At 44.0% G+C, this 23,876-nt stretch overlaps 1 protein-coding gene across 2 annotated transcripts in view; it reads left to right on the forward strand.

Annotated features, from left to right (window-relative positions):
- The window catches only part of LOC147698808 (E3 ubiquitin-protein ligase TTC3-like), a 1,930,429-nt gene that overhangs the window by 567,974 nt on the left and 1,338,579 nt on the right, over positions 1-23,876 (forward strand). For both annotated transcript variants that reach the window (XR_015299370.1, XM_086935404.1), the window contains exons 15-16: positions 12,070-12,127; positions 20,826-20,910. Coding sequence is in view for 1 of the 2 variants with exons in the window: in XM_086935404.1 (XP_086791530.1) it covers positions 12,070-12,127; positions 20,826-20,910 (143 nt within the window). In the remaining variant the exon portion in view is untranslated. The remainder of the gene's footprint in view (positions 1-12,069; positions 12,128-20,825; positions 20,911-23,876) is intronic.

The raw sequence follows: 23,876 nt of genomic DNA on the forward strand, positions 1-23,876 counted from the left end.
TTTAGCCACATCCTTAATGTTCACATCAGTCATTTGTTGGCTACTACTTTTCTTAAACCACCAAGGACATAATCCTGAAACAGGGTCTCTACCTTTTAGTAAACGGAAAGGAGAGACTTCAGTAGTGGCATGAGGCGTAATACGGTATAACCATAATTTTTCTCTCAACTTATCTTTCCACAGACCTCCTGATTTGCGGGCCCAAACCAGATCTTCCTTGAGGACTCTATTATACCTCTCCACTAGACCATTACCTTGTGGTTCATAGAGGGCTGTGGTACAGTGCTTGATGCCATATGTGCTCAAGAACTCCAACATGAGAGAGGACTTGAACTGTACCCCATTATCGGATACAATACACTCCGGAGAACCTTCTCTGGAAAAGATCTCCTTTAAAAACAGAATAACACTTTCAGTATTTGGATGAGGCACTAGTTTGACCTCTGGCCACTTTGAGTGATAATCTACAGCAACAATGGCAAATCTACATTCCTGTGGTAAAAAATTGAAAGGACCAGCTATATCAATTCCTAACTTTTGCCACGGATGATCTGGCCACTTTACAGGAACTAAAGGTGCTGGATCACACTTACACGATTTATCACTTTCAATGCACTCGGGACATTCCCTGACAAATTTATCCACTACTCTATCAACCCCTGGCCACCAAAAATTTGACCTAATAAGTCTTTTCATAGAAGACATTCCCATATGGCACTCATGACTCATTTGTAAAATCACACTTCTAATAGCCACCGGTGGAATACATTTGCCAGCTCTGAACAAAAGATCTCCCTCAATGGCCAATTCATCAGCAACGTTGTAGAAAGGCGTGATCTCAGAAGGAACACGTTCTTTGGAAGGCCATCCCAACCTCACATAGTCTCTGACCTTACACAGCAAATCATCCTCATCCATACTTCTCTTCCACATATCCTCCGATATGACTTTGTATTTTTCTGGAAACATTTCAGAAATGCTGGTTACTACTTCTGTATCTTCATCAATCCCAGAACTAGTACAGGGCAACCTAGACAAACAGTCTGCAGTAACATTCAACTTCCCCGGCACATATTCAATGTCGAAACTATATTCTTGCAAACGTGACATCAATCTTGCAATGCGAGCTGTTGCATTTAAACCTCCACCAGGTGATAAAATGCTCACCAATGGCTTGTGATCAGTGCGTATGAGGAACCTTGCACCCCAGATGTAATTACGGAAATGCTCAACACCCCATACACATCCCAACAATTCTTTCTCTATGACCGCATACCGTCTTTCAGTTTGATTCAATGATCTGGACGCAAACGCAACATTCCAATCTTCCTTTCCAGAACGTTGAGAAAGTACACAACCTAAACCATAAAGACTGGCATCCACTGTCAAAATGCAAATTTTATTCAAACAAAATGGCCTTAAAGTTGGTGCTGACACCATATCGAGCTTGACACTTTCGAAAGCATCCTGCTGTTTTGATCCCCACAAAAATTCCACCTCCTTCCTTGTCAACTCCCTTAACGGTTCCATCTTTGTAGCAAAATTTGCAATAAACTTACTGTAATATTCGCACAGTCCTAGGAACGACAACAACTTATCCTTACAATCTGGTGCAGGAGCCTTTAAGATAGCATCCACTAAGGATCTTTTAGGAGCAACACCCTTACCAGAAATAGTGTGTCCCAAATATTCTATAGTTTTTTTAAACAACTTACACTTCTTACTCTTAATGGTAAGTCCAAACTTATCTAGCATCTTGCACACATTCCTCAAATGCTCCATGTGTATTTCGTCATCTTTGGAGAAAACCAAGATATCGTCTTGGAAACACTTCACGTACTCACTCATGTCCTTAAATATATGGTACATAGACCTCTGAAAAACGGAGGCTGCCGATGCCAAACCGAACGGCATCCGTTTGAACTGAAACAAACCCTGAGGTGTGATAAAAGCTGTGAGATGGCGTGACTCCTCAGCTAACACCACCTGATGATACGCCGATCTCAAATCCAACGTGGAAAATACCATACCACCTCCCAGCATACTCACGACCTCGTTGATATTTGGCAAAGGATGACAGTCTACCACTATGTTGGCATTGAGTGCCCTCAAATCTATGCACAACCTCAAAGATTTATCAGGTTTGCGTGCCAAAACCATTGGCGAAACCCATTCGGATGACTCTATTTCTTCTATGACATCATTCTTTAACATGTCATTCAGTGCATCACTTAATTCTTCTCTGACATTAAGTGGTACAGGCCTAAGTTTTTGTACCACCGGTATGGCTCGTTGTTTAAGCTTGATAACATGGGTGAACCCACTTAATCTACCCAATTTGTCCGAAAACACACTAGGAAACTCATCAGAAAGAGTCTTCCAAACATTACTCTCTTCAACAGATCTGACTTTATCCTCTGACATATCACCATCATATGACACCATGACAGGATCTTTGTTGCGTGGATTCAACGTAATGTGAAGTCTGAATTGATCCCGCCACCCCAACACATTCACTCCCTTCACAGCCACATACAGTTTAATATATGCAGATTGATCTTTAAAATAAATCATGGAGGCAATATATCCTATAAAATCAATACTTGATTCATTGAAACCTTTTGCCATAATGTCAGGAGGACACAATTCGCTTTTAGAAATTATGTTCCTGTACTTCTCATCAAAATACTTTTCAGTTATGATAGTCCAAGGAGACCCAGAATCAGCCATCAACTCTAACTCTATTCCTTTAAACCTAACAACACATTTTGGGGACTCCAAGTAATCCTCCTCAAGTAAACTTATGCTAATAATGGACACAATCATCCCACTTACTCTGTTAGATTCATCAGACACAGCATGTTCATATCTAACCAGACTTGAATCATAGTCTGTTTCATCTCTCACACAAGAGACTTCCTTTTTCTTGAAATAATTTCCTTTATCCCCACCCTTCTTTTTGTCTTCTCTACAAGAGTTGGAAAAATGACCTATTTTTCCACACTTGTTGCACTCCTTGCCTAAAGCAGGACAAAATTTGAACATAGCAACATGATTATAACTCCCACATCTAAAACAAACAATGCGGTTACGTGGTCCAAACTTATGATTTTGGGGACTTCTTCCAAAATTGTTCATAGCACATACTTCTTCAGTTAGCTTGTCACTCTTACCACTCTTACTGCTTGTTTCTTCAATCGTCTTCATCCATTTGTTAGACTGCTCAAAGGCTTTAGCAGTAGAAATACACTCCAACAGCGTTGGATTTCCTACAATCCACAACTGTTCTTGTGTTTTCTTGCATTTAACATTCACAATTATATTATCTCTAAGCATTTCATCTGTCATATTACCAAAATTACATGGCATGACTAAAGCTCTCAAACCAGTCAGAAAATCATCAAAAGATTCATTTTCTTTTTGCGTTCTGGTATAAAACTTATATCGATTTAAAGCTAGGCTAGTGGTGGGTTTAAAACGTGTTTCAACACGAAGCATGGCTTCATCAAAAACCCCATTATCACCAGGAATGGGTGGTAAATTTCTGAAAATTGCCTGCCCTTCAGATCCCAGGCAATGTAAGAAAATATTTTTCTTCCTTTCATTCCCCATCCTTTCCCCATCAATAGCTTTTAGATAAGTCATAAACTCCTCCTTCCATCTGTTCCACGGGATTGGAGGATCGCCTTTGCTTTGTAAGAATTTTGAAGGGGGATCAAACTGCATATTTAAGTATTAAATGTAAATAGTTTAAACAATTGAAACACAATAAAATGAAACACTAACTGTTATATAAGATATAAGTTAGTCAATGAGTACACCAGCTGTGTACATCAGCGCATATCCAATGAAATCTGCATCAGAGTGATATTTCAATGTGTAGTAATCTCCTCGAAATCAGTCAAAAAGTACCTTCAATCGTAGTGCCTTCGTTGTTCAAAAGTTGTAATACGTGGCACAAGTACGTTTAGTGAGCCGCGTGGTGAAAGAATGACTTCCCAAATGTGTTGCAAATTCTCTCAGGCAGACGCGCTCAGCTTCGTCGCAGCGTCCGTGAACTTCAAATTGTAAACAAATATGGCCGCCGCGTAGACGTTGCGCATTACGTCATGCGTTTTGTTTCTTCGTTTCCATGGGTACAGCACGCATTACGTTATGCGTTTTGTTTCTTCGTTTCCATGGGTACGCTAGCAGCGCACGGAAGGGAAAACAGAATACTTACTCGCGTGCCGTTTTCAAAGGTAAACGCGATACGATGTATTTGTTTAAAAGCTGTAAAAATTCATGGAAACACTTACAAAGATCGTAGTTTTCAAGGTTTAAGCAGTTTTCACGTAATGCAATGACAGAAAAAACGGTGATAGCGGTTGTCATTCAAGTTTGTTAAAAGTTCATAAAACCTTACGTAGTTCCAGTAAAATAGGTGTAGAAACGGATCTTTCCTTGTATCCTTGTAGACACAGGTCACACTCCAAAACGATAGCTTTTGAAGGCAAATCCAAGTACTTTGAGAAGTAAATCCACAATCCAAAGCTTCTGGAAATGGGTAAACACAGCAAATACTCCACCAAATTCCCAATTTCCAGTTTTGTACCACTCCTGTGCTGCTAATATAGAAGTAGTAGGTACTGGTCACCCTCGTCGCCAATTTGTAATAAATAAAGCAGAATCCAAATGGTATATTAAAAGTCCAGGATTTATTCAGCTGCAGCACAGTACTTCCAATCTTCCAAACTCCCAGATTCAGTATAACCTTTTTAGATCATAACAATTCTAAATGGAACTACCTGAATGGTGTGCATGTGCAACATTGGACAAAGGTTCTATTAAAAGGGAAATATATACAGGGAAGAATTAAAAGGGAAATTCCAAGAAGTGAGAATATAACACTTCACCTTTCACTTAGGCAAACCACCGATCTGTCGACCTTCCGAAAGCAACTGAAGACCTGGCTGTTTGGTCCCCGGTAGCTTGTCTCCTTTCTGGTGAAGAATTGGCTTGGTAGTTTAGTCTGCCCTGTTCCCATGATGCGCTGGGCCAGGGACAGACTGATTTGCATATAGCCAGGTTCTGAGCTGGGATGGGGCAGTGAGATAAATAACGGTGATGGATCAAGCCCTGATCTTTGGACTGGGTAAGAGTGGTCTGTTTAACTCAGACACTCTGTTCATCACCACCCCCTTTTGTAAATCGTTTTTGGCCACTATAGGTGTGGCAGGGTATACTCAGACATGAGTCCCTTTCTCACTGCTCCATCAGGATTCAAGCAAGCCGGGCCGAAGAAGGCTGAAATGCCAGAAACCGGTCCCCGGTAGCTTGTCTCCTTTCTGGTGAAGAATTGGCTTGGTAGTTTAGTCTGCCCTGTTCCCATGATGCGCTGGGCCAGGGACAGACTGATTTGCATATAGCCAGGTTCTGAGCTGGGATGGGGCAGTGAGATAAATAACGGTGATGGATCAAGCCCTGATCTTTGGACTGGGTAAGAGTGGTCTGTTTAACTCAGACACTCTGTTCATCACCACCCCCTTTTGTAAATCGTTTTTGGCCACTATAGGTGTGGCAGGGTATACTCGGACATGAGTCCCTTTCTCACTGCTCCATCAGGATTCAAGCAAGCCGGGCCGAAGAAGGCTGAAATGCCAGAAACCGGTCCCCGGTAGTTTGTCTCCTTTCTGGTGAAGAATTGGCTTGGTAGTTTAGTCTGCCCTGTTCCCATGATGCGCTGGGCCAGGGACAGACTGATTTGCATATAGCCAGGTTCTGAGCTGGGATGGGGCAGTGAGATAAATAACGGTGATGGATCAAGCCCTGATCTTTGGACTGGGTAAGAGTGGTCTGTTTAACTCAGACACTCTGTTCATCACCACCCCCTTTTGTAAATCGTTTTTGGCCACTATAGGTGTGGCAGGGTATACTCAGACATGAGTCCCTTTCTCACTGCTCCATCAGGATTCAAGCAAGCCGGGCCGAAGAAGGCTGAAATGCCAGAAACCGGTCCCCGGTAGCTTGTCTCCTTTCTGGTGAAGAATTGGCTTGGTAGTTTAGTCTGCCCTGTTCCCATGATGCGCTGGGCCAGGGACAGACTGATTTGCATATAGCCAGGTTCTGAGCTGGGATGGGGCAGTGAGATAAATAACGGTGATGGATCAAGCCCTGATCTTTGGACTGGGTAAGAGTGGTCTGTTTAACTCAGACACTCTGTTCATCACCACCCCCCTTTTGTAAATTGTTTGAACAAACAGCCTAATTGTCTCTTCTTCCTTTTTTGTTTTCTCGTTTTCACTTTACTTTTCTTTTGTGCTTTTAGCTTTTGGGTTTTTTCTGTCTTAGCGCCGGGACACTCTTTGAGTAGCTTTGCGCTCTATAAGACTATTTTAACATAACATAACATAACTATGACCATAAATAAATGAGTGCATGAAGGCTTTGTAGGACTCTACTAGTAAATATGTTTCTTCAGTCATAGCCAAGTCCATGGGTATATTTTTGCGGCAAAAATAAAACACAAGTTCATAAACAAAGAGTTTGTTTTAGGAAATGAAACACTCTTAAGAAAAAAAGGAGAGTTAGAAATAAAGGAATATAAAGAAGAAAGAAATAAAGATTAAAAGATGAAGTAAAAGAAAATAACGTGGTGCAACTGTGAGGTACGTGTTTTTAGGAAGTATTATAATCCTCCAAATATTTTACAATGATGTTAATGCAATACAAGTTCAGAAAGGCTACATATGTTGGGGTTAAAGTTGTCAAACAGTGTGCTCAATCTAAGACGTTCCTTTATGGTCAGGCTTCTCTCCGAGGCAGCAGAATTGTTTTATTTTATGGAGAGGCTGGGGTAGCTGCTGTTCCTGTCACCTTTCACTGCATCATAGGACCAGAGCACAGAGTTTAAAAACACAGCATCTGCAGTGAGGCAGCTGCATGCTAACGGTCTCAAGGAAATGGTAGCCAGCTCCTCCAAGACAGGTGACCTGCTGGTAGCTTACGATCGACTTGTTGGAGACTCGTGCCCTAGACAGTGGCCTCGCACCACCACCTTAAATGCCTCCCACTCCAGGAGGCCGAACGATGCGGAACCGTGTTAGTGAGAGAAATATTCAGTCATAACAGTACCCAGTGAGTCTCTGAAGCACGTATCCTCCAGGGACAAAGGATTAAAGCACCACATGGGAACCTCCAAGCTCTCGTGACCGGTCGAAACCCTAAAAGAAGTGGGCTACGGCTAGTCAGCCAATACACTAGTAGTTGGTCGTTTTTCAGCAGGCATCTCTAAGATACCCTCTGTGTGCATTTTTTAATACATCCAATACTGGCATCAGGGTGGGTTTATTATGCTGAGAAGTTTGATACCAAACTTCTCAGTCTTCAGTGAAGCCATCATGGAGGTGGGGACTTTGTGTTGACAAAGTCCTAGCCAATGTCCTCAAAATGGCTTCACTGCACTTACAGTGTCCAAGAATGGGCTCAGACACTTTAGGGGCATACTGCTCATGCTGCTATGCCCTCACCTGTGATATAGTGCACCCTTCTTTAGGGTTATAAGACCTCTTACAGGGGTGACATGCCTATGCCACAGGCAGTGGTGGGTAGGCATGGCACCCAGGCAGGTGTGCGATGTCGACTCCTTTAATTTATTCCCTCCCCAACACATAACCTGCAAATGGCAGCCTGTATGTGTTTTGGTGTGGTAACCTTTGGGAAGGCACAATCCATGCTGCTGCCCTAAGGGACCATCTCGAGTCACCAGACCCTTAGTACCACTGGCAACTTTTACTAAGGATTTAGATGTGACCCAAAGGTGTGCCAATTGTGGAAACATTGGTACAGTTAAGGAAAAAACAACAGGTACTGGGAAGCTGATTGACAGGGACCCAGTGAATACTCAGTCAAAGTGCATCAGAAGTCTGGCAAAAAGTGGGGGGTTATTGCAGACGAAACCTACTTTTCTAGTGGTAGGTAATCATCAGACACTCTTTTGACCCGGTATTCAAGTTTTACTCAATTGCTGTACGTACTAATGTCTACATGGTCATTACCTGGGCAGTTCACTAAGGTAATTTACACTTGTGGGTCATTTTGTGTACGTTTTCTCTTGCTGGTTGCATTAAAGTCCAAAGAGGCATTACGTTTTTAAGCACCAGTATAATAAGAATGTTTCATGTTCTGCATATTAAGTAAGATTACACCCATAGAGGTTATAATAAATTAGCTTTAGATGTAGTACCCTGAATACCTTCTCAGAACGAAAAGCGTAGAGCAAACTGTCCCATTAATGGGATGAGGACATCATTGATGTAATCAGTTAGAACATTTGAGATATCCTCAATAATGTAATTTAACATGTCACGAGGGATGTAATAAATTGGGTCATAAGCAGTGCATGCCCGGGCACAAGTTATAGTAAGTTCACATAACTATAACTGGCGAATTTCAGTATTTGTTTTGATTTATAAACATTAGTTTTAACTCCTTTTAAATACCAAATTATAACGTCACTTTAATGACTTTCTCAGATGTTTGTAATGAAAGATCATATTACCATACCTAACTATCTAACAATAATGTCTCTTTAACTTTTGATTTGGACCAGGGCCCCCACCACCCCCCTGCATGTGGCCAAGCCACAGCAGCCTGCCCTCTGTGGTAAGTTTGCCTCCCCTGCCCCCTGGATTCTGTTCTGTGCCTTTGCCCCTGTCTCCTGGCCTCCGTTTTCTGTTTTGCTGCCCCAGCCTATGCTGTCTTGCCCTCCGTGGTCAGCTTACTGCCCCTGCCCACTCTCGCCTGCCCTCCATTCACCATTTGCATGCCCTGCCCCCTCCCACAGCTCCTCCTGTTTGCTTTCTGTGGTCATGTTGCTGCTCCTGCCAGCTTATCCTCCGTGATCAGCTTGCTGCCATCCATTGTGTGTGTGCCTGCCCCAGTCCTCTCTCTTCTGCATTCTTTTGTACATTGTGCTTCCTTTGCCGGCCTCCCCTCCATGGTCAGCTTGCTGCCACTTTCCCCCTGACCACCATTCTTTGTAAGTATGTATTTCCTGCCACCGGTAGTCCTGTGTGCTGCCCCTGCCTAGGCCAGCCTGCCCTCCGTGATCAGCTTGCTCCACCTTCCTTCCTCCCTCCTTTATGTGCTCCGTCTGCGTGTTCCTGCCCCTTCTTGCATGCTGTCTGCATTAAGCTTGTGCCCCTATTCATCCTCTCCGTGGTCTGCTTTCTGACCTCCCTTCTCCATGTGAGTGCTGCCGCCCACTCTCCCTTCCCTCCATGGCCTGTCCCGCTTACCCTGACTACGTGCCTTGAATGGTCGGTTTGTTGCCCCTGCAACTACACCCTGTCCTCTGTGTCTGTGTGTGTGTGTGTGTGTGTGTGTGTGTGTGTGTGTGCGCACCCCTGCCTTCTCCTTCCTGCCCTCTGCAGCCTGTTGTGCTGTCCCTGCTAGCCTGCCCTCCATGGTCAGTTTGCTACTCGAGCACAATGCTCCCTCCCACCTTGTGCCCTTTGTGGTCAGCCTGCTGACCCTAGCCACGATGGCCTGCCATTCATGGTCTGTTACTGTCACTGCAACCCTTCCCCATGCCTTCCATTTTTCTGTGTGAGTGCTCTACCCCCAACCCCATAGCCTCAATGTTCCATTTGCTGCCTGCCCTCCGTGGTAAGCTTGCTGCCCCCACCCTCCGTTCTTAGTGTGTATGTCCGTGCGTCCTCCTGCATGCCCGCTATGCTTCCTCTACCTTCCCTGCCTGGTAGGCTTGTTGCTCCTGCCCCCTTCCCCTCCATTGTCTTCGTGCATTCTCCAGCCCCCTCTCTCCTGCCCTCTACGGCCTGTTGGACAGCCTGTGCCACCTGATTGTCCTCATTTTACCTTTCTAGAACACTAACCATAATTCTTTGGACACAAATATGCCCTCATTTTGTTTATTTCAAAAAGAGCTCCTTTAAGTTTTCCAACTTTGAATCCATCAAGATGGCTTCCGTTGTACCACACTTCTGTCATAAATACTCTTGTGGTTCTGGTTCATTAGAACACTGTGTGAGGCTGCAGTAGAACACTGGGGATTTATCTGGCAGGCTGATGCTTGTTTTGAAAGTATGTTATGTTATGAAGTAGTGTGGCTCACTGGTTAGAGGCGGCAGACCCGAGAATGAAGTAGTGTGGCTCACTGGTTAGAGGCGGCAGACCCGGAAGCAGAAGACGGTCCGGGACCAGGGTTCGATTCCCAGCGCGGCAGGTTTCTGGACCAGGGTCAGCGGACTCGATAATTCTCTCGCCTCGGTGCCCACTCTGATCAGCGATCACACTCGGCAACTCTGGGCATTAGCTTGCCTCATCTTCACTAACGGCCCCACCAGACCGCCGGGGATGCCTGGTCTCACCCTGGAGATACCCATTAAGGGACCATCTCTCAGGGAAGCCAGGAAGGGTTTCGCAGCGGTCGAAGCGCCTTGGGACCCTACGGGTAAGTAGTGCGCTATATAAACGCCAATACATTTACATTTACATTTACATTTACGTTTCAGTCTGCATGTCAGAATGTTTTACTTACACGGATTAGAAATGCATTTGAGAACTCATAAAAGATGTGTTCTCTTTTTAACTTTCTAGAACACTACCCACAATTGCTATTACATAATGTGCCTCCTTATTTTGTTCATTTCTAAAGAAAGTTCTTTACGTTTTACAGCTATTAATCAATCAAGATAGCTTCAAGTGTGCCACACTTCTATCATGAATACAGAATGCTGGTGCTCTAGTTGTTCTTTGGTACACTGTGTGGAGCTGTGCTGGAGCACTGAGGAATCAACTGACAGACTCCTGCTGCTATCGGAGCACATGGTTAACCCAGAATATTAGCCTGAATTCTCACGTGACTAAGGAAGATAATGTGAATTTATAGAAAACGTGGTCTCATTTTCGCTTCTGGAGCACCTTTCATAACTGCCATGGGAAAGTCATGAGACAAAATATTTCTCCTTAAAAATTAATTAAATCCCAGCAGAGGATCGGCATTTTTCACAGAGTAAAATCACCTTAGAACACACCAACATTCCTAAAATTACTATTTTACCACCAGGAAATGATTTATAGTGTCAGTAAGATCTGTTATCACCCTTTATATGTGTTCCTTTTTGTAACCCTCAAAACCTGCCATTCATTACAATGCATTTCAGTGGGGCCCATGACCTGAAGTCCTGTAACGACTGCCATAACATGTTGTCACTGTGCCCCCTATATAGTTTTGAACTTTATTTTCACAATGCAGGACCCAGGTTGTGTAATACATGGCCACAATATTTTGTTCAGGTTGTGGTCAGTCAGGATTGACTAGTCCCTTTAAAGCTGCCAATTCACTCATATCTGGACACCAACAGACCGATTTCTTTTTAATCCCTTCATGATTTTCTAAACAAATTTCTCAAAAACAACTGAAGGGATTTACTCCAAATAATGAAAAGCAATCCATCTTGGTAAAGTTCTACATTTCTGCCAAATTTTGTGTAAATCTGGTCCGAGTATTTGCTATTGGAATTTACACAGGAAATCAATGTTTTGGACCCTCCCTTTTTCGTGGCCCTCGATTGACAAGTCATCTTAAAACTTTCCAGGAAAGAGTGGATGTGGAAGAACCTTTTTGTTTTTTGATCGTTTCATGAAGATTTGCTAAATGGTGTGCCAACGTTATTAGCAAAACTCTGACTTATCTATAACTACACAGTGGCGGCCTTCAAAGTGTAATACATACATCTAAATATATTTATATATTTATTCATATGGAGAGAGAAAGCTTCCTAGTTTTGCTTCTGCCATCACCTCAAATAAAAAAAAGGTACTCAACAGAAAGTACTTGGTCTACGAACACGACACATGAGTGAGTCAAGCATAACAAATAATGGAAGTGGGGAAATAGTTTTAGTTACCATTGAACTTTGTAGTAGCATTGATTGTACATAACTGGCCACTTTGAGAATGGTAAATGCGTTCCTCTGATTTTTGTGTGGTTTTGCAATGTACCTTTTTTCAGATGCCTTGCAGTTCAGAGATACTTACAGTCTGAAATATGTCTCCCCTAATTAGGCTCCTGCTACTAAATTGGATGTGGAAAATACAAAACAACCTTCAGAACTCCCTTCAGGTAACATTGCATTTTCAGTGCATTTAATTTCATATTTGAATTTGTTTCATGATGAAAGGGAAACATGTCTTACTGACGCCATTAAAGATACAGTCTTTTGAAACAATTGATGTGGTGTAAAAATGTAGTCTGAAAACCTTGTAGTGAAAAGTTCAGTCTTTACTCCGCTTAAAAATGATTGGCCATGTCTCCCATTCATCTTTCTTCTATTATTTAATGTGTGGCAATTATTCATTGTTTTTTTTATACAAAGTATGCCTTTTATGTTGCACCATATGCGTTCAAGAACACAGCATGCTTTCTGCTCCTAAAACAATTATCAGATATACAGTACAAAACATGGTAAGGTGCATGTCAATGAGTAACCTAACCTCATTTTTCAGTAAAGTTTTTAGTGGCTTCTTTTTAGTTTTTAATTTTCCTTCCCAATGTTCATAATCTTTCATGCATCGTCCCAGAATCTTAAGGTTTGGACCCTCTTCTCAGCATATCTTTGTATAATTCACAAGACCCTTTCATTATATTCTGCCAGACACCTGAGTGAAGCTCCTTTAAAATGGCAATGTTTAAATTACCTATATTAGTTTTCATTACTTCCAATTTCTCCAGCATTAGATTTTTCTAAATATGCATTCATGAATCATTCTCATTGTTGAGCAAGGAGTTGCACAATAATCTTCAAACGTCTTAAAGCGTTTTTACACTGCCTCAATTTAGTAACCATGCTAAGCTGTGATGTAAATTCTGTATCTCCAGAATCCTCCAGTGGCACTTTTTCATTTTCATGTAAAAGAAAATTATAAAGCAAATCTGGTCTATTTTTATTAATTGATGTCAGATTTCTTGAGCATCTCAATTATTTCTTCAATTGTTTTTATGCTATTTAAATCCTTTACACATATTCCTTTGTGTAAGCCAGAATGCTCAGAACCACAGCTACCCAGCTTTGAGCAAAGGTTTAACAAACGGTGTAAGTGTATTACACGGTGAGGTCGCACAACAACACCATATAATACACCCCATTTCCTCACAGCAACCTTAGTACGTTGCCACTTTGTTTTGCAAGGCATCCAGTATCTGTTTACGGTTGCACAGAGAAGGCTGTCTTTAAGACGGCCTTCTGGCTTCTTGGGGAGAAGTGTTAACAATTACCAGGAAAGCCTGCAAAGGGCCTGCCGGGGAAGGAGATTTTCTCTTCTTGTGGCAGGAAATATCACACAGGATGTGAGCCCAAAGGGTGAGTTTTAAAGGGAAATCAGCCTTTGGAGGGCAAATGGCAAGAACACACAAAGAGGGGCTACTCCTTTGTTTAGGAAGACAGGAGAGCGTAGGGGACAGCGATACAAAAACATTTATTGGACTTTTTTTTGTGGGAGTGTAGGCCAGAGGTGGCCATACCCCTGGGCTGGGCTACCAAACTCTACTGGTCGACAGAGGGGTTCTGTCATCATGAAAGTGGGCAGAACACAGCAGTAGATGACGCACTCAACAGAAAGTTTTTATCAAGCGGAAGGGATTCGAGTAGCCCATTGACCAGTGACCACTGCCTCCCCTGAGGGCACTTTCTGGGCATAAGAGTGGCTCACTTGGCCCCCATACCTCAGATCTCGACTGTTCTGGAGAAGAGGACCGAAGGACTGCCCTGATGACCTGGCAAAGTGAGACCGCACCGAAGTTCAACTGTACTAAGTGCTCCTTGGGCTACCAAAGAGAGAATGTTCCTGTGGTGTCCTGCTGATGGAAAAGTCATCCCCTGAGTCCCAGACGGAAGCAGAGACTCCAAGCTTCAGTCGTCTGACTTCCTAATCCAGCACCACAGCCACAAAAGCTGGGAGCAGTCATTGTGTTTACTCCCACTAGACAGGATAAAACATGTTTCCCTGCCCGCGGTAGTTAATTAATGAATAAATAATTGCCACTTGTTAATTCTTAAATTATTTAATAATTATGGTAATTGTTTTTATCTATATAATTTTTAGGTTAATTAATAAAGTTGATATTAAGAGTTTTATATTTTTATTAGGGTAATAGGGTTTAATATACTTTATGCGTTTAAAGTGAAGTACTTTCCCTACTGTTGCATAGACTGGAGTGGGAATAGTAAATTCTACCCCTGCAAAATCCAGTTCTTTCTCTACTGTTGCACAGACTAGAGTAGAAATAGTAAATGTTACTCCGCCGAATTCCAATGCTTACCCTACTTTTGCACAGACTAGAGTGGGAATAACATATCTATTATTCGAAGACTTCAATACTTTTTTTTAATATTGTTTCAATATAATTAATATTCATGTATTTGTTTAATTTTGTTATTTATGTATCATTTTTATTTATATCATTTAAAAAAAATGTTGCTGCAAATGTCTTTTTGTTTTTTTTTTAAATGAAATTAATTTGGGTATTAGGTTTTGCATTTGATTTTTTTATATTATATACATGTGTGTGTGTGTGTGTGTATATATATATATATATATATCTATGCTTTTTATAGTAGTAAATTAGAAAAGCTCAAAAAAAAATACTGGGCACTATATTTTTAATTGTGATATATATATATATGTGTGTGTATGTATGTATATATATATATATGTATATATATATATATATATATATATGTATGTATACAGACACACATAGTTGTGAATATGTTTACATAAGTTTATATTTATATATTTATAGTATTAAATGTTACTTAAATGTATTTAATATACATTAAATTATTGTTTAATAAAATAGTTAATATTTACCTTTTTAAACAACATATATATTGGAAAACTATTTGTGTAAGTTTTTAACGAAATTACAGTGAAACAATATTTGTACTTAACTTTAAAAGTTTAGGAAAATGATATTTTTGTAATCGTTATATTTTACATGATATTTACGTATCACAATATTGGTGTGGTCGGTATTATGTCAGTGATCCCCTCTGCACATGGGCCAGGTTGTTATCAAAATAGGATATGGGCAAAAGCTTGAAAGGTTTGACTTAATCAAGCCTTATTGGCTTGAAATATCAGACCATCCACAATCCTGGGCTGTCTAAAATTAACGTATTCCCCGTAAAAATATTTAGATCGGGAGCCCACCCACCGTCTCTTCCCACCATTAAAATATCACTAGCAAGAAAGACAGAATTAGTTTTTCAGCTTAACTGGTGAGCGACCTTATTTTTCACTTCAATGGTTGATTCTGCAGACCCCTTGGCAACACAGGGACATTGGCCAGAAGCATTGTGTACTGGCTAGATGCGGACAGTAGATGTAATGTGGAAACCACGCCGCTGTTGGTCGATGACAGGCAAACACGGGCCCGGGCGTGTCCCTCATGCAGCCCAGAGAGCACACCGTGCTTAAGAGTGCTTGCAGTCTAAGCCCCGCCGCCTCAGGCCTGCTGTCTCCTGGGGGCTGTTGTCACCCGCAAGGAAGTTCTCCACGATAAGTCCCACATCCATGGGAGCACACAGCGCTTAAGAGAGCTCGCCAGCTAAGCCCTGCCTCCTCAGGACCAGGTGTCTCCTGGGGGTTGTTGTACCCCACAAGGCAGTTTGCTCCACAATGTGTCTTGTGTCCGTGGGAGCATAGATTGCTTAAGCTCGCTCGCCAGATAAACCCTGCCTCCTCTGGGTCAAGTGTCTCCTGGGTATGCAATGAAAAAACACAGCCAGGGTTATTTATCCACTTTGCCTTCCATGTCTGAATAAAAATGAATAAAAGGTTTATCTAAATGAGCTGCAGCAGTTCTGTCGGCTAGTGTTGCAGAAGGACTGGCAGCTCTTTGTGTGTTCTGCTGGGCTTCCAAATGTGACCGGTTCAAAGACATCATCAATCGCTAGATAGTAGTGACTACTCATTTTTTAGGTCTCGCCTGTCGATGCGCATGCGCATCGAGCAAGCGAGACTATGGGGGCTTATCCACTCTTTATCCAACTTGCAAGGAATCGTGGCGATTCCTTGCAGTGCCCGTGACTTTTAAGCTCAATGCGCATGCGCATTGAGCTTAAAAGCGCGTGCACATCAGTTCCCTCATCCGCACGTCGCATTTCTCCTCCCCCCTCGCCCCCTCCCCTGCCCGCCGTGTCGCATTTCTCCTCCCCCCTCCCCTTATCTGCCTTCCCTGTCTGTTCCCTCTCCCCGCTCCGCCCCCTCCCCTGCCCGCCGTGTCGCATTTCTCCTCCCCCCTCCCCTTATCTGGCCTTCCCTCCGTCTGTTCCCTCTCCCCGCTCCGCCCCCTCCCCTGCCCACCGTGTCGCATTTTTTTTTAAATCACCACTTACCCCCTACCCCCCAGCAATGCCAACACTGACGCCGTGCTCGGTGTTTCTCTTGTTATTGCATTGGTTTGAGTGGCAACTGCTATTACATGAGCCCCAGGGATTCCACATGGCGATAGGCCTCAATGGACTTGCGCTTCAGTCTGAACCTCCCTGTCAGCCAATATGCCTACTCCGCTAGTGCCCACATATCCTGCCAAACACTGGCGTACGCATTCCTGTAACGAGCAGGGATCTCCTAGCAAGAGCCTTGTGCACACGTGGTGAAGGAAACTCTGCGACAGAGGCCCGACCTCGCAACTTCCAAAATGTTGGCCCCGGGAAATCCTCACGTCACCGGCCCCTGGCGGGCCTCCACAGTAAGTTACTTCACCCTGCAAGCCGGGCTTGGTACCTCTGGAGCGGATCGCTCACTACCTGCTCGTGCCCTACCAGATTGCGGGGATCGAGAGCAGGCAAAGCCTTGCATAAAGTGACGCTGTCTGGCCCAAGCAACCCCCGCTGAGCATACTGCGCCCCACGCTACATCAGGGTTACCTCAAGTACGCTTATAAATCCACCTCTTTCATACCCCGAGCTACTCTGCCTGCATCCTTGCCTGAAGCGCACTTTTCCTGTCACTCTGGGCTATCTAGGCCGCTCCGACACCATCGCAATTGTGGCGCTGAGAACTATTCCGCTACCCTGAACTCTGCAGTCTGGCGGGCAAAGTTTGGTGCTGAACGCCCATGGAGTCGTTTCCTCTACTGCGGAGGGGGCTGGGTGCAGCAGTTACACTGCATGTAGGGCATTTCACCAGCACAGTGCCACTTTCCTCTGAGCTTGACGCCCTGGGCCCTCTGCATTGTGGCTGCTGTAAGATATTAGACCTTGCCCCTACGCCATTGGCACTCGTTCGCACGTTTTCCAAGCGCAGTAGCGGATGCATCGTATCCACAACGCATGGGTAATAACTTGTTGAATTGAGACGTCTGATCATTGCTCCAGGGCCTGCGATACAGCACTACCTTGTGCTTAGCTGCTCTCATTCTAGGCTGGCATCCCTGTACTGCTCATCTCCTGTGAACTCTACAGTGGTTGTGCATAAATTTAATGTACCTGCTGGACATGGTGGGGCATGTACTCCCTTTGTTTGAGTGGTTCGTACTTTGATCCTTAACGTCATTGTGCGAATCACCCTTCTTGCAGGTGAGGGCCCCACCTTCCACCCATAGTAAGGACGCAGATACATAAGCACCCTTCACTTGTTGGGCTTGTGAGATGCACCACCGCTGCTGCTGATACTCTGACGCCATTCCACCTTCTGTTTGAGGAGCCAGCACGTGTGCGCTTCCCACTCTTGTTGGACACTTTGTCCCCAGTACTAACTGCTCCTACGATCATGGGTAAGCCAAATGGCCGTCAACCCAAACTTGTTTTCGAAGCCAAAAAAGCTGTTACATGCTCTGACTCTGAAAATTGGGGACAGTCAAGTGTTGAGCCCCTGCCCGCCGTGTCGCTTTTCTTCTCCCCCCTCCCCTTATCTGGCCTTCCCTCCGTCTGTTCCCTCTCCCCGCTCCGCCCCTTCCCCTGCCCGCCGTGTCGCATTTTTTTTTAAATCACCACTTACCCCCTACCCCCCAGCAATGCCAACACTGACGCCGTGCTCGGTGTTTCTCTTGTTATTGCATTGGTTTGAGTTCGCTGATTGTTTTGTAAAGCTCTCTGGCGCCCTGTTCGCGCAATGGAAAATCACAAAGATAAATGCATACCCTGCTCCCCCCTACCCCCCCTCCACGCTAGCAGGTTCTCTTCGTGCACTTACTCCTATTTATAGCCCTGAGACAGAATGATGTTGCCGTCTTGTTATTTTTTGTGTGTGCAATTTACAGCAGTATATTAAATAACGCACGTTCATTCGGACCGGCGAATTTTCACCCAGTAAGCTGCTCGTGCTAGTCGGAACGCTCACAGGAGGCTCGCGGATCCAAAGAAAGTGAATGTACAATTTGTCCCACAACAATATTTTGGCCTGCTCTAAATAACAGGCACTTTCCGCTTCTCGTGATGTAGTTTCCAGCTACACTATATGCTTTCCTGAGATCCAAATCTTAGATTATATTTTCTCACGGATGGAGAGCCTGTGTTGAAAAAAATATGCTACCGCGCCATTATAACCAGCGAATCCTCCAAGATTAAAAGTTTCAAAAGCCAACGGGCCATGATTTTGCATCGACCACGTGGAGGTGATAAACGTTTTCTTGCAGACAAACCAAAAAAAAAAAAAAGAATCATGCCTGTTATATATTACACACGACTTCAAGGTCACATAACAAATCGGTTACCATAAAGTCTACAAACACGCTACGACTGTTCACGTTGCCTGCAAGACACGGCTTCACATACTCGACGTAGTAGATAGATACATTAACATGTATGAAGGTTGTCTAAGCGTGTGAGTGTGCTTGCAGGAAAATAAACATGAATGTAAACATGTATGTACACATATATAAATATATACACAGACACATGCATGCAACCCTAAATTGCATCAATGGGTATGCACGTTAAAAGTCGTGTGAAAAACAGATGTGTAAAGCAATGCATTTCGAAAATTAACTTTTTTATTCTATGTATTTTGCGACTCGTCCCATTTTAAATACCCTCACCCACCCTCAACACCTCATCCTCACTCACCCTTACCCTCACTCACCCTCACCCTCACTCACCCTCACCCTCAACCCCTCACCCTCACTCACCCTCACCCCCTCACCCTCACTCACCCTCACTCACCCTCAATCCCTCACCCTCACTCACCCTCACCCTCACTCACCCTCAACCCCTCACCCTCACTCACCCTCAACCCCTCACCCTCACTCACCCTCACCCACCCTCACCCACCCTCAACCCCTCACCCTCACTCACCCTCACTCCCTCACCCTCACTCACCCTCACTCACCCTCACTCACCCTCACTCACCCTCACTCACCCTCACTCACCCTCACTCACCCTCACTCACCCTCACTCACCTTCACTCACCTTCACTCACCCTCACTCACCCTCACTCACCCTCACTCACCCTCACTCACCCTCACTCACCCTCACTCACCCTCACTCACCCTCACTCACCCTCACTCACCCTCACTCACCCTCACTCACCCTAACCCACCCTCACTCACCATAACCCACCCTCACTCACCCTCAACCCCTCACCCACCCTAACCCACCCTCACTCACCCTCAACCCCTCACCCACCCTCACTCACAACCCCTCACCCTCACTCACCCTCAACCCCTCACTCACCCTCACCCTCACTCACCCTCACCCACCCTCACCCACCCTCAACCCCTCACTCACCCTCAACCCCTCTCACCCTCAACCCCTCACCCACCCTCACTCACCCTCACTCACCCTCACCCACCCACCCTCACCCACCCACCCTCACCCTCACCCACCCACACCCACCCTCACTCACCCTCACTCACCCTCACTCACCCTCACTCACCCTCACTCACCCTCACTCACCCTCACTCACCCTCACTCACCCTCACTCACCCTCACTCACCCTCACTCACCCTCACTCACCCTCACTCACCCTCACTCACCCTCACTCAGCGCAACCACAGCATCTTCACTAAATATATTTAATAAACTTTAAGCTATTGGCAATATAAAATAAAATCCATTTTATTTACGTATTAATTATTAATTTTTTTTTAAAGCCATTGATTTTTTTTATATCAATACATATAAGTCACATATAAGTCCCGTTAATACAAAACATGTTGCTTTACAAATGCTAGAGGTGTCACATTTACAAAAATTATAACTATTGGCTTTGTAAAGAAGAAAGCTATTAATTTAGCTATTTAGAAAAAACAACACATAAATAAAAAACAAAAAAATAAATAACACCTATAGCTCAAACTTTACTACTGCGAGACCTATTGCATTTCCAATGCGTGTTATAGATTGCATGCTGCTGTAACAGCTGCATTTCCTGCTATGACAGTAAAAGAGAGCTACAGGACTGAACATTTTCTGTAAATTTTAGAGCTTCACCACTCTGTTACATTTCCTGACAAGTGTTTCTGATGCATTCAATTTCATTTTACCAACATTGTTCATCCTGTGGTTGACTAGATGTTGAGGTACTGGGGGTGTTTGTGTAGTATTACACATTGGATGCGGTAGCTGTGACCAAAATAGTAGAAACCTCTAGCTATTTTGGTGAAACTTTACACTGTGGGTAGGCAACTGAGAGCTTACTCCAGCCAACTTGCCACCTCTTCATATTTTTGAAGTGACGAATCTCCTGAGGGTACCTAAATGGGTTGAGAATGGGATCACCTTGAGACCCCTATTGCCTTTCTAAGCACCTTTTACTGGAGTTTGCACACTGTCTTGTTGCTCCCTCACTTTTTTTTTCTCATTTCTGCTCCATAGCTCGTAATAAAATAAACATGCGAACAAGTTCTAAAAGCCCTCATGGAAAATCTAGGACAAGAAGCAAAGAACCTGAAAAGCCGAAGTAAGTCTACATTTTTCTTGTGTAAAGAAATTACAGAACAGACTTTTGAGTCCTAATTAAGTGTGTTTACATTGTAAAACGTGCAAAGGTTTATGGCTAGTATGGTCATAATGTCTCATTTCATTCTAAAAAAAGGAAATTTAGTAAAGCTCTAAACATTAATTACTTTATGCACGGCAGCACGCATGGCACAAGTATTTCATGGCAAAGATTTGCAATATTACAAAATTCTGTATTTGATTATAACAAACTAGCAGCCCGTCCCGACGTTGTCCGGGTATGAATTGCTGCCGGCCAGTAGTATATTGTTTTGTAGGATTTCGTTTTGATAGCATTTCTTATCTGTGACAGGCCTGTGAAACGCTCCGATTCACAGTGCACTGCTGCGCGTTCAGTAGTGTGTGAACTCGAGTTTCCCTACTTTATTTTTCCTTGCAATATTATAGTGCACGAACTCGACAACATGACATGAGCACAATTTACATTACATACGAACACATTAATTTGTGGTAGGCACGGGGAGACACAGCGATTTGCCTGGAATCACAGGATGTTGAGCTGATGCCGAGATTCGAACGTAGCTCCCCAGCTCTAAAGTTCGCAATTCTAGAACTTGTGGCGGGAGGTGTGTCTAAAAGTGTATGTCGGTGCTGGCCATCAATGAGAGAGACCTGTGCATTTTGGGTGGTGAAAAAATATGAGTATGTTGCTGGAGATGTGGGCCGCCATGCCACCAATGTACTTATCGGGGGAGGGTAAATACCCATTATTACGCAACTTTCTTTCCGCATACCATCACTCCGCATACTTTCATTACGAAAGTACCATGACTCCGCACTGCCATTATAACGCATGGCATTACATTTTATATGCTTTTACCACACATACATTTACAACGAAATTCGTTGTAAATACATGAATGGTAAAAGCATGTTTTTTTTTTTTAAATGTTTAGATACGGTAAGTATGGGTATAGGGGTATATGTTTTGGGTACTGAGGTATATGTTTTGGGGTGTTTAGGTATTTTAAGGGTTCAGATTTAGTTTTGGGGTACAGGGGTAGTTTTAGGGTTTAGGGATAGATATGGGTTTTGGGGTACAGGGGTATTTTTAGGGTTAAGTTTGGGGTACAGGAGTATTTTTAGGGTTCAGGGCTAGGTTTGGGGTACAGGGATATTTTAAGGGTTCAGGGCTAGGTTTGGGGTACAGGAGTATTTTTAGGGTTCAGGGCTAGGTTTGGGGGTACAGGGTTATTTTAAGGGTTCAGGGCTAGGTTTGGGGGTACAGGGTTATTTTAAGGGTTCAGGGCTAGGTTTGGGGTACAGGAGTATTTTTAGGGTTCAGGGCTAGGTTTGGGGGTACAGGGTTATTTTAAGGGTTCAGGGCTAGGTTTGGGGTACAGGATTATTTTTAGGGTTCAGGGCTAGGTTTGGGGGGGGGGGGTACAGGGTTATTTTAAGGGTTCAGGGCTAGGTTTGGGGTTCAGGGGTATTTTTAGGGTTCAGGGCTAGGTTTCGGGGTTCAGGGCTAGGTTTGGGGTTCAGGGCTAGGTTTGGGGTTCAGGGCTAGGTTTGGGGTTCAGGGCTAGGTTTGGGGTTCAGGGCTAGGTTTGGGGTTCAGGGCTAGGTTTGGGGTTCAGGGCTAGGTTTGGGGTTCAGGGCTAGGTTTGGGGTTCAGGGCTATTTTAGGGTTCAGGGTTAGGTTTGGGTTCAGGGTTAGGTTTGGGGTACAGGGGTATTTTAGGGTTCAGGGCTAGGTTTGGCAGTACAGGGGTATTTTAGGGTTCAGGGCTAGGTTTGGTGGGGGTACAGGGGTATTTTTAGGGTTCAGGGCTAGGTTTGGTGGGGGTACAGGGATATTTTGAGGGTTCAGGGCTAGGTTTGGTGGGGGTACAGGGGTTCTTTTACCTTTTAAATGTATATGGTGGGCGTCTGCATAGCCTATGTCCTTCTGCTGCAACTGCCCTTTCCAACGCTGTATTGGGTGCTGTGATTCGAGCTGTGGTTCCTGAGATTACCCGCCTCAAAGGTTTGGGCTCTCTTTATTATTAGTATAGATAATGGTCATTAAATATTATGAGTTATTCCATTATTATTTCCTCAACTAATTCAGTACAGTGTGCAATTTTGTGGTTAATAAAATACGAGAAAAACATGAATCAAAAAATCAGAAAGGTAAGCTATTGATGATTTATTTCTGATAGATACATCTGCCGTGTGGATTCCTCACCTTGTGAATATCCCCTTGCGCCAGCAACATTCGGAAATTCTTAGATTCGCGCCGACGTGGACATGGCGTCATAGAGGCACGGCATCGCTCGCGACTCTGCTGATGTCACCGACGCCTACAATAGGCCCACGCCGGCGTGATGACATCAGTTCCCTTTTTTCCGCGTCGTCGACGCTAACGGTTTTCTAGGGATCGTCCGTAGCTTTCTCAGTAACTTTGTTACTTTGCTTTGTTGATATTTCTGTATCTTCTCTTTCGATATGTCTTCGAAGAAGACTGGTTTTAAGGCCTGTGGGGAATGCGGAAATGCTATGTCCATTACGGACCCGCTTGAATGCTGTTTGTGGTGTCTTAGCTCCGACCACGACGTCGAAGACTGCAGTTCCTGCAGGAAGATGACTCCTAAAGCCCTCCGGGAGAGAGAAGCTAAGCTTATTGTTGCAAAGCTTAAAGGAAGTAAGGAGAAGAAGAAATCGAGGTCGCGGACTCGACGCTCGAGGCCAAGATCTCGCTCGAGGTCGCGTTCGGATTCGTCCTCGGCTCATGCTTCGAGGAAGAAGCATAGGAAAAGATCTCATGAATCCCGACATCGTTCCAAGAAAGATTCGGGTTCTAAGCCGAAGTCGCAGGTGAAGCTGGTAGAGAAAGAAGTGTTGAGCCTCTTCACAAATGTCCTATGAGGCTTTTGACTCTTAAGACAGTTTTCCTCGTTGCGATTACCTCGGCAAGGAGGGTAA

Source organism: Lissotriton vulgaris, chromosome 8, assembly GCF_964263255.1.
Source record: "Lissotriton vulgaris chromosome 8, aLisVul1.2, whole genome shotgun sequence".
Taxonomy (NCBI): Eukaryota; Metazoa; Chordata; class Amphibia; order Caudata; family Salamandridae; genus Lissotriton; species Lissotriton vulgaris.